Source organism: Hippocampus bargibanti, linkage group LG19 (genome assembly GCF_051943395.1).
Source record: "Hippocampus bargibanti isolate YZ-2025 linkage group LG19, ASM5194339v1, whole genome shotgun sequence".
Classification (NCBI taxonomy): domain Eukaryota; kingdom Metazoa; phylum Chordata; class Actinopteri; order Syngnathiformes; family Syngnathidae; genus Hippocampus; species Hippocampus bargibanti.
Window position 1 is genome coordinate 9,065,172 of NC_142752.1, and position 11,843 is coordinate 9,077,014.

Genomic DNA, 11,843 nt, shown 5'->3' on the forward strand with positions numbered 1-11,843 from the left:
CCACAGAAAAACCGATCCAGTGACTGTAAAGTGACCTTGAGAGTTTTGAAAGGCGCTTACAGGTGAAATGTATTATTATTATTATTATTATTATTATTATTATTATTGTGAATGTGCACATCTGCTATAAGATAAATGTCGAAAGCAAACATGAAGCTGTAGCATCCATTGACGCAAAGAGATTGTCTTACATTTCCTGTCCCACGTAAATCCGCTTCAATTCCAAGCAGCGACAATTCCACAAAATGACAAAAACCCTGGCAGTGGAGTAGACACATTTTTGTACATTGTCTGGCAGTGAATGAGTTAAACTAATTGCTTTTTTGTAATTAGAAGAATATGCAGTGTAAGGTGGCTCTAAATCACCACTAAAACTGTGCATTGCAAACAAATACATGAATCGTGCTGTAGAAAATATACACAATTAAAGTAAAGTAAGCCAATTAGCCACTTGGGGAAGCACCGTTCGCCATCATGATTGTAAATATATCATGACAAATGAGCAACCTCTACTCAACCTCTCTCCCTGCCCCCAATAGATTTTGCAATTTTCATTTCTTCCTCGAGGCCACAAGTCACACAATACAGATGTGGCTGGTAATGTAGCAGTTTGAAATTGAATAAAATTGGGTTGCAGCATCTGTCAGTTTGAGGCATGCAGTGGCATCAGGAGATGACGTATGTGCGTTCTCATCCTATCCCTCCTCATTTTTTTTCACCTTTAGAGATGCTGCCTACTCCCGCTTTGTCCCGGATTGCTAGAAGGAATGACGCAGGAAAAAATCAAAATAAAAAACGAAATTGTTGCTTATTTCTTTTGCTGGCCTGGCCAATTCAATGTGGCCTTGCATGTCTGCAAATAGCTTTTATCGCCGTAATTCATTTGGCAGTCTATATGGAAGAAAGTCGGTCAAAGGGTGGCGCTATTAGTGGAAAAACAGCGGTTAAAATTCAAACCCGTTTTTCTGTCCCTCATGTGTGCAGCGTCCATGTGAGGAGGACGGACAAAGTCGGCACGGAGGCAGCCTTCCACCCCATCGAGGAGTACATGCTGCACGTTGAGGAGCAGTTTCAACATCTAGGTCGCCATGCCCACGTGGACAAGAAACGAGTCTACCTCGCCACGGACGACCCCTCCTTGCTGCAGGAAGCTAAAACTAAGTCAGTCTCCATGATGATTTGTTCTTTCGCAAATTTGTTTGCCCTCCATCCACCCAATGACTTGCTTGTTCCTCTTCAGGTATCCTGACTATGAGTTCATCAGTGACAACTCCATCTCGTGGTCTGCGGGCCTTCACAACCGCTACACCGAGAACTCTCTGAGGGGGGTCATTCTGGACATCCACTTCCTTTCCCAGACGGACTTCTTGGTGTGCACATTCTCGTCCCAGGTTAGTGCATCTGTTTTGAGGTTGCAAAGGGACACGCCGTGAGCCGCATTCTTGGCTCCGTTATGCTCCAGCATTTGCGAGTGATTAACTGCGACCCTATAAAGTTACTGGAACTACTTTTTTCCAAATACAGCTCCAAATCTATTTAATTTTTACACGTAGATGGCACCAGATCACCAAATCATGACAAATAATTGTGACCAAATATTTCATTCACTGCCAGACGACGTCCAAAAATGTGTCCTGTCTAGTGCAAGGGTTTTTGTCATTATCACTCAAATTGCAGGACAAACAGAATATTGAGTTTTAGGACGACATAAACATTCAGTGCAGCGTAAGAAACGTTGGACTCTCTTCTTTCATCAGAAAAAAAGAGTTAATTCCTAAATTATATGGATCTGGGGTTATTTTAGCTTGAAATGGGGGCAGATGCACAAAATACAATACGTACATATTGATTTATATAGCGCTTTAACAATAGCTGAAGCTGTAACAAAACGCTAACATGGAAAAAAGGCAAATGCTGCCTACTCGTAGAAGGGACAAACATTGCCAGAGGTTTATCATTACCAGCGCTTTATCGGCAATCCCCGGCAAGAAAAACTAAAACCCGAACAAATTCGAGAATGACGCTCCATGTCAAGTAAATTCGGGTAATGGCAGTGAATGAGTTAAGTTGCCATAATTGCCGCATGTTAAGTGCACCACTAGATGGCGCTGCACTAAAGTGAATAGTTTTTTGCCAACTGCTGAAGGTGTAACAGAACTCTTAACTTAATTGAAATTATCCACAGGGTTAAAACAACATTGAAAATGGATTGTTGTACTCATTATCAAAAGGATCGCAGCCCAGATTCTGGATCCAGACTCTTAAGTCAAATAAAACACAGTTTCCGATGAAATATTCCGAACTCGTGCTGGCAGGCAACTTCTTTTGCCTTTTAAGTCACACATTGAAGTTTCATTTCCAATTACTGCGATTGCAGGCGGTTCAATTTATCAATTGCAAAGGAGGACAACAACTGTTCTTCACTTGCCTTGAAAAATACAGTTATGCTGACATAACATATTATTATTTTTCTCTGATTTTATCAACAAAGAAGTGACTGGATATTTAACTAGTGTTTAAACACATGAAGCAAACTGGTCCTTTATTTATTTATTTTATTTGTTGTAACACATCAAGGAACAGCAGCATTTTAGACCAGTTGCCGTAGCGACACTTCATTTACCGGAATATTCCTCGCCGGCTGCTCTTTCACAGTCTTGTCGTTTAGATGGTGCGTGATGGCTGCAGTTGGCGTGTGTTTGACTCAATGAACAAAGATAACTTCCAACTCAAAAGACGTACACGTCTGGGAGAAGGAAGTCATCCTAATTTATCCACCAGGGGAAAAGTTGTACAACCAAAGCAAATAAAACCAAACTGGTGTTTAATCGGAATTAGGATTACAGTCCGTCTCCATCCTCTCCAATGCCCGTTAAAACAAAATATCCAAGTATTATTATATTATTATTATTGTTACATTGCAGAATGTCATGCATATGTTTATCTCAATCTTAATTGTAAGCTAAATTCGACAACAAGAGGACATTAAATAATAATAATATATCATATTTTCCTGTGTATAAGGTGCACTAAAAAGCCTTGATTTTCTTCAAAAGATGGCCGCGCCTTATACGCCGGTGCGCCTTATATATGAAGTCATATTGAGCCACAACAGGTCTCGCAACTACTGTCAGTAGCCACAGACTCCATTTCCCGTCGTAGAAGTAGTGCATAACCCCAGTCTCTACTGTAGCGCCTTATAAGGTGGTGTGCCTTATATTTGGAAAACTTGTATATACAGTATTTATATATTATATTAGAAACACTTTTTTCACGCATTGAAGATGTGCCTGATAGTCCGATGCGCCTTATATATGAAAAAGGTTTGAAAATACACCATTCATTGGGCTTGCGCCTTATACGCCGGTTTGCCTTATACACCGGAAAATACGGTAGATGCATTTTAAATTGCACATATCACAATAAGGAGGTAAAAATGGCGATTCGAGTATTTTTTTTTCTCCACCTCCAAATAGTTCAGTATAAACCAAGTAGGGCTGTGCTTCATACCTCTTCATCAGGTGTGCCGCGTGGCGTACGAGATCATGCAGACCCTCCACCCGGATGCGTCGTCTTTCTTCTACTCGCTGGACGACATCTACTACTTCGGAGGCCAGAACGCCCACAACCAGATCGCCGTGTACCCGCACCAGCCGCGTAACGCAGAAGACATCCCGTTGGAACCCGGCGACGTGGTCGGAGTGGCCGGCAACCACTGGGATGGATACTCCAAGGGAATCAACCGCAAAATGGGTCGCACAGGACTTTATCCTTCCTATAAGGTCAAAGAGAAGATAGAGACGGTCAAGTACCCGACGTACCCCGAGGCTGACAAACTGCTCGAACCCCACAAGAAATGAAATCAAAATACAATTAAAAATAAGCATCCGAAGATGAGGAAGCGAAATCTGTAGTCTCCGGTTTCCAGGGAAGGAGTTTTTTTTGTACAGAAGGAAGAAGCCTGCATAGCACGCTCGATGAGACGAAAGGACCTGTCCCCATGAATGACAGGACTGCACTCAGTGTGTGTGTGGTGTGTGAGTGTATATGGAGATGTGTGCAATGTGTGCACTTGTGTTGTCAGGTCACAGAGGACTTGCACCCCCCCCCATTCAAGCAGGGTCTGTCGAGTCTGTAAATGAACTGAAAAAAAAACATTAGAAAATATATAAATATCAGTAAAAATTAAAAACTGTCCTTGGACAGACTGGATCTTTACTGTAAAAGACTGGAAAAAAATCACCTGACCCCATGACCCACATCTCCCGGTTTGCAAAACTGGAGAAACAAAGTGTTTTATTTAATTCCTTGTGGTTTTTAATTCTATACTTGCCTTTTTTTTGTTTTGTTTTGGAACCGAATGTACTGTAGCCTCTTTTTTTTGCCACACTGCACTCCTTGTAATTCCTCCATCTTGTCCCACGTGCAATTAATTTTCATATTCCACGTCGTGCTTTTAATTCCTTTGTTTTGTTTTGTTTTTAACGGTCTTAATTGTTTTTATTTTCAGCGTGCTGCCTGTGTGCATTTTATGTGTGTGTGCTGCTTTCAAGAGGCCATGTTAGCTACCTGCCTGGTGCCTGTTTCTTTTTCGCGGCCTCCAGGCTCAATTGTGTTTGCGTGCCTGGCAGCATTGCGAAGGCGGTTTGAGAGGGCGGGGGGGGGGGGGGGGGGGGGGGGTGTTGGAGGGGGGGGTTGTGCATTAGTATGCCTGTGTATATTGTAGAGGGACTTCGGACAACGGAAAAGGTGGGTCACTCCCCCCCTTCTCCCGCCTCGTGAACAATGGTCAGATTATTAGGATGATGATGATAATGCACATCAACATGCCAAATGAAGCACTCCGTGACTCTTTTCAGTTGTTGTGGCCATCCATTTTTTAAACTATTTTAAAATGGCAGAGGGCAAATGTTTTTAAAACAATATTGTTCTCGAAAGCCATTGTTTCACAATTTATGTTCCTTGGCATTGTCTTTGATGACCACACATTGAATAAACTTGAGAAACCAACGCTGGTTTACTGTTGAAGTTCACTGAGATGGAATAAAGGACACATTCAATGATTAGAAAATGTGATGTCTTGAAATGGCGAATGTTTTTTTATCTCCATGCAATCTAGTTTTTTTTTCCAGTTCCTTTTTTTTTCAGTGGTGCAATTTGGAGCTCCAAACATCACGTGTGACATCAGCTGTACATTAGACTTGAGGTCAGTGAGCAATTTAAAGCAACAGTGAGCCGGAATTTGCCAACTAGCTTTCATTGTCTACTATATATTTTCAAGAGCATCCTGTTGTTGTGTTATTTTTTTCGGAAAAGCTGTCAAACAGTGCTGTCTTATTGCGAAAATGCATTTCAGATGGCGCTCAGTCAGACCATCCCTGCGCTGTTCCTTCTCATCACGGGCACTTTTTCCGTCATCACAGGGTGAGAAGCTTTTACTTGTTTTTCGATTCATTATCACAGCGGTCAGCATTTTCTCTTTTACAATCGTTGCCATCAATGGTTTTTAGCATGATGGCAGTTTTGATTGGATTGGATTAACCTTTATTAGTGGTGAAATGTACATTTCACAGCAGAAAGGTTATGAAAGGAAGAGTAAAGGAGGGAAAGAAGTAGTACGACAAAATACAGGAGCTGCTAGAAATGCAGCCACTGTTGTGGCGCCATCGTGAAGTAAAAAAAAAACAAAATAACAAATAATATGACAACACAGACAGTCTTAAGCACTTTCTGCACCCTCTTTGTTGTATGAAATAGTTCTAGATGAAAGAGGAGAGGATCAAAGCGTCCTTTTCACCAGTGGATCAGGGACATCATGGTGAAATGTTCACGTCTGCTACAAGCTAAATGTTAAAAGCAAACACAAAGCTGTAGCATCCATTGACAAAAACACATTGCCTCACACCTCCTTCCCCAAGTAAATCCGCTTCAATTCCAAGCCGCGACAGTTCCACATACGCATCGGGACTCTCCGCTGACGCCCCTCCAAGCCGTCCCCTGGTACAAGCACCAATATCCATAAACCAACAGATGGTAGACATTTCAATGAGTGGCCTTTCCGTGAACTAATACATTTTTAACCTGGCTAATGATATCTTCTTGTGCAGGAGTGTACCAAATAGTCCGTTCCGCCCTGGGTTGGATAGATCTCTGACTCAACGATGACGGTTTAACAGACTGTGTCTGTTCACCTCAAATTGACCCCAGATTATCTGTGCTTCATTGTGTATACTGGCCTTGTAGTCACACGTGTTTGGCCAACTAAGCATACAACAAGATGAAACTTTTAAACATGATAACTTCTATTCTGTCTATTCTCAGGATCCAACCACCGTCAACGCAACAGACCACGTTCGAGTTTGGATTGGCCATCATACGTTGGTCAGCGAAGAACATGCATCTCGGAATCTAAAAAGGTTATTTTAAATGTTTTCTATGGGGCACACTTAAAAAAGTCTAACTTGACTTTCGACGGGCATCTAAAATCGGCCCATGACCAGAATCCACCCTCCGCCCTCACCACTTCTCTTCCCACCGCTCCGAACATTCCCAGCCTACTTTCTGCACGCCTGACTCCTTTCTTATCTCTTTGTCTTATTTATGTGATGTCTTGTTGCTTACTCACTCGGGGGGCTCGGGGAGTTTCATCAGAGATGGTGTTTTAATTTTGCTATCCGCACGCTTCGTTGAATACTACTTGAATAAAAAGAATAGCTAGCTGCCGACGCTTTTCTGCACGAACAAGTAATGATAATTGTATGGCTTTTGTGCCCCCACCCCCAAATCCCCCCTGCTTGACAACAGTCCACAGCCAATTTAGAGTGTGTTGACCGAGAAGCGGTAACGGGCGGCACTGCATCAAACATCTCATTTGAAAGGGAGCCATCCCCCCCCCCCCCCCCCCCCCCCCGCTCGGGTTCTACAAGCTGCACGTGCTAACCGGAGGCCACTTTAATTAAAATGTGCTCATTGCTGTCACGCAGTCGTTTAAGAGAGACGTTAGCTCACTTCATTATTCTCCTAATTGGCCACCCAACCTGATGAAGCCTGCGGATTTTTAGAAGGCACTTTCTTCTTACGACGCCTTCTAAGTTTGACTTTTTGTTTGCCGGGGAATACAGCGGGGGCTAACGTGCGCCACACAGTCATTTTTCACATGATAATGTTTATGGGTGGTATGATTAGAAAAATGCTTAATTATAGATTTATGGACATGTTGAGTTGACGACACTGGTGTCAAACTCAAGGCCCGAGGGCACGTGACTAAAAGGATTTTGACACACCGTAGTTTGGGACCTTAAATTGTCCCAGTGTGAATGAAACCGCTCACTTCTATGCATGCTAACTACAAAGTGACCCAAAACGATGCATGCCCATGAAAATTTCAATTGTGGCTTTGATTAAAAAGCTATTTATTTCAAATTACAACAACACATTATTCAGTTTATGGAAGACCATTCACCAGAATGTCAGCTCTTTCCGTCAATTTTTAGTCAAATTATGGCTATCATAAGATGTCTTCCAAATATCCCCCATTTCGTTGCAAGCAAACCTGCACTCATCTGTCAAAGTTGTGAATCACTTTTACACACTCCTCTTTCAGGAGAAAACATTCCTGCAGTGAGGGACTCGGTAGGTCACTCTCCCCAAAAAGAGGGTGACGTTGCACTGTTGCATTATCAAGTAAATCAACTATATGAAAAAACATGGATTATTCTTTTCAAACGAAAAGGTAACATGTACATTAAGGGGGAGTCAAACACCCTGCAAGCTAAAAATAACGTCTGTTAAAAAAATGGGACCCTGCCTGTCAAGTCAAGCATCTGCGCCATCACACTGCGGATCATCAATCTTGCGAGAGACAAGCGATTTCATTCAGAATGACTCATGTAAAATGGGGGAAGTAAAATACAAATGAGTGCCGTCGGGGCATCTCCACCCTACACCCCACCCCCACGTGGCGCTCAAGTGCCATTCCAGTGTCACCTTTGTGCAAAGGTAGATCGTAAGGACTTCATCATTCTGCCATCGGCCTTAAATTAACCCAGCAGTTGGTCTTGGCCGCTTGACATTTATCACATGAGCGTTGGAAAACGCCTCCTAGTAAAACCGCGCGCAGTAAAGGGAATTCCTAGCGAGACGGAGGCGCACGATAGCCGGGGAGTGACTAAGAAGGCTTTTGTTTGGCACATGTTGAGGATTTTGGTGGGATTCCCACTGCAAGGGACAATGAGGCACACGAAGACTTGAGTTTACGTTTGATAGGCTCTATAAAATGGTGCTTGCTGGCCAGCGTTTTAAAAACACACTGGTGGACTTTAAAAACAAATAACAGCACACCAGAAATGTGTTCCGGTTGAAGATGCTGCTCCAAATTGCGATCGTTTTGCACTAGCAATGAGCTGGGGCGATGTCCTACTGCAAAGTACAATGATACCTCATTTTACGAACTTAATTGGTTCCCAGAAAATGTGTGTAAGGCAAAAGTTCGTCTGCCAAACATTTATTTCCCATAAGAAACCATTAAAAATGAGAATAATCCGTTCCCAGATCCCCATAAAACATATTTTCTACTAAATAAGCCTTAAAACTACAATTGTATTGTAATTAAACAAATAAACTGTACTATATAATAAAGTCGTTTATTTACCTTTGTGATGGTTGTTGTCAATGGATGACGAACTTCCAGGTTGCCTCTTGATGATCTCCAAGTGAAGTTGCCGTAGTTTCTCGGCGATAATAAAAATGTCCCCGTTGACCTGCTTTTCGTTAATCCAAATCAACAGCAGTTTTTCAACTTCTTCTATTGCCTGAGACCGTTGCTTAGACAACACAGAAACACCCTTAGCCACATGTAGCAATGGTTAACTTAGCATTCTGGTAGTGGGACGCTAAGTCACACAAACACACACCTCGTTCGTGTTTCTCGATAATATCCTTCTTCTGCTCGACCGTATATTTGTTTTGTGTCCTCTTTGGCTGAACACAGTTCATGTGTTGTGGTGGGGTCTTTTTCAGTCCCATAATAGCAAACGTATCCTTGATAACAAACCATCTATGCACTCAAGGAAAGGAGTGCTGAAAACTAGTCCGCCAGCCACCGTGGCGCTGTTCAACCGTATGATTTGGTGTTCTAGTGTCGAGAACTAGTCCGTCAGCCACCGTGGCGCTCCGTGTGGTTTGGTTCGTTTGCCGAAAACTGGTTCATATGCCAAAATTATATTCTCACAAATTTAATATTCGTAAGGCAAAAAGTTTGTAAAATAAAGCATTTGTAAGGTGAGGTATCACTGTACATCAAACTGCGATAGCATTGTTATTTTTAAATCAACTCCTACTTTGGTGGAAAAAAATAAATATATATATGAATAGAAGTGAAGACTCAACAGCAAACAAGCAATTTGGCAAACCTTCAGTCATATGTTCATTTCTATTTGTTTCCTTCCTTGGACTCCAATTTGGCAGACGAATGTGAGCATGTGTATTAAATAAGGTCTTGTTTGCTGATGCTTCTTGTTGAACGTTTGCCCACTCAATCTTCTGTGCTTCTTCTTTCCTGTCCTTTCGTGTGAAAGTCTCAAACTCGGCGTTGAGTGTCGATGTGTCAATGCAATTTTATGCCATTAACTTCCCACGTGCAGCTCACCAGTGCCCTTTACCCCCACCTCCGCAGGACGATGATGCTGACACGGAGAGACAGAGATTGATATATAGAGATATTGTATCGATATATATTGATATATATTAAAATACAGTACATGGTAATATGAGTGAATGAAGTAAGAGGAATGTCATTTTAACCCATTCACTGCCAAATATGTTCAGAATTGTGTGGTACTTCAGTGCCAGGGTTTTTATCATTTTCACTCATTCCAGGACCCAGAGAATATTGAGTTTTAGGACTACATCAACATTCAATTCAGCTTAAAAAACCTTTACACTCCCTTCTTTCATCTGAAAAAAAGAGTTAATTCCCAAATTATATGGGTCTGGAGTTGTCTGAGCTTGAAATGACAAATGCTGCCCCCTCGTGGGAGGGAAGAACATTGCCAGAAGTCTGACCAGCGCTTTATTGGAACCCTCCCCTCGCAAGAAAGTCAAAAACCTGAACAAATTCAGGAATGGCGCTCCTCGTCATATTTTCAATTTCCGAATACATTCAGCAATGACAGTGAATGAGTTAATACAGGAAGTCTCCTTTGAATCAGATCTTTGTATCCTGCATTATTTTTTGCATCTTTGACAAAGTTGTAAATGTGGGGAAGCGTGGGGCACTTCCTAAGCAGATGTATGACATTTTTCATGCAATTGTGCAATGGTTGTCATTAGATTTCAATCTGAACCCACACACACCTTCAGTCAAGAGGGTGTGCACACTTTTACAACCCCTCTATGATCTCAGTTCATGTGTTGTAACTTTTATTATACATCATACTGATGGTCAAAACAACGATTTGAAAGGATTTATATTTCCCTGTTTTTATTTTGCACCAAAGAGCAATTGAACAGGGGTGCGTAGACTTTTTATACCTCCTCTATGTCAGCGTCAAATAAACGGCCATTGTGATGCGACGCCGGCAGCGGGTAACGGAGAATTCCCAGCCGCTCCTCCCCTCCCTGTCGCCTCCGTGCTGCCTGCCAGCGGGCTTGCTGCCTGCCTTGATGACCATTAGTGTCTGGCTGCGGCTGCGGGAGATAACAGCTGATTTAAGGGTCCGTACCTTGACACAGCCAGAGAGAAATAGCCGACTGCCGCTTATCGCACTGTTTGCTATCCTCCACTCACTTTTACATTACGCTCACCTATTCAAAGCCATCTGTCTTGCCGCTCGCCGATAAAAAAACAAACAAAAAACCGCTTCCAGGGAAGGCGTCGCTGAAACCGTCGTCACCGTTTGGAATGCTTTCCCCGCGCCCAATGACAGCCCGGGGCCCACACAATAGGGGGTTCAATGACAAAAGGCCGCACTCACAAAGCTGACGGCGGAGTCTTCTGACTCCGTCCCCGGGGCTAGTGGCAAATCAATGGTTTTTGCTCAAAAGAACGCGGTGGGCTGAATCGTGGAAACAGGCGAGTCCATCCGGTGGCTTTTAATCGCTGCAGACTTTATCATTTATCAAACTGCGCTGTGCTAAGCGGTTGCGCCTTTTCAGCAGCACAAATATGCCAGCACTGTTTTTGATTTATGACGAATGTCATTCCCATTTGACTGTCATCGCTGGACAGCTCTGGGGAGATTTTGCTTTTTTTGCACCTGCAATGGGCAGCATTTTCACAGCCTCACTTTGTTCAGCGGAAAGGTCGGTGGTGTTGGAGAATCTGCGGCTGTGAATGTGGAACTGTTGCGGCTTGGAATTGAAGCGGATTTACGTGGGACGGGAGATGTGAGACAATCTGTTTTCGTCAATGAATGCTACAGCTTCGTATATGTTTTTAACAATTAGCTTGTAGAAGACGTGCACATTTCAAAATGATGTCCCTAATCCACTGGTGAAAAGGACGCTTTAACCCTCTCATCTTTCATGTAGAACTGCTTCATGCAACAAAGAGGGTGCAGAAAGTGCTTAATGTTGAAGACTGTCTGTCTTTTGTGTTGTGTCACATTATTTATTATGTAGTTTTTGTTGTAGTTGTTTTGACTTCAAGATGGCACCGTGGGAGTGGCTGCCTCTACAGCAGCTCCCGTATTTTGTTTTTGCTACTGTGAAATGTAAATTTGAGAGAAATAAATGATCATCTAGTCTAATCTAAACAAAATGCGGTTGGGGGGACAGGTTTTCCAGTCCAATGACAGAAATGTCATTCAAGTTGACTTCTCTCGATGTAAAGATAGAAGCATATA

At 42.7% G+C, this 11,843-nt stretch overlaps 1 protein-coding gene across 2 annotated transcripts in view; it reads left to right on the forward strand.

Annotated features, from left to right (window-relative positions):
- The window catches only part of fut8b (fucosyltransferase 8b (alpha (1,6) fucosyltransferase)), an 84,831-nt gene extending 80,170 nt beyond the window's left edge, over positions 1-4,661 (forward strand). For both annotated transcript variants that reach the window (XM_089021434.1, XM_089021435.1), the window contains 3 exons: positions 985-1,161; positions 1,241-1,391; positions 3,522-4,661. In XM_089021434.1, the coding sequence (XP_088877560.1) occupies positions 985-1,161; positions 1,241-1,391; positions 3,522-3,860 (667 nt within the window). In that variant the 3' untranslated portion in view covers positions 3,861-4,661. The remainder of the gene's footprint in view (positions 1-984; positions 1,162-1,240; positions 1,392-3,521) is intronic.
- The last annotated feature ends 7,182 nt before the right edge of the window (positions 4,662-11,843 follow it).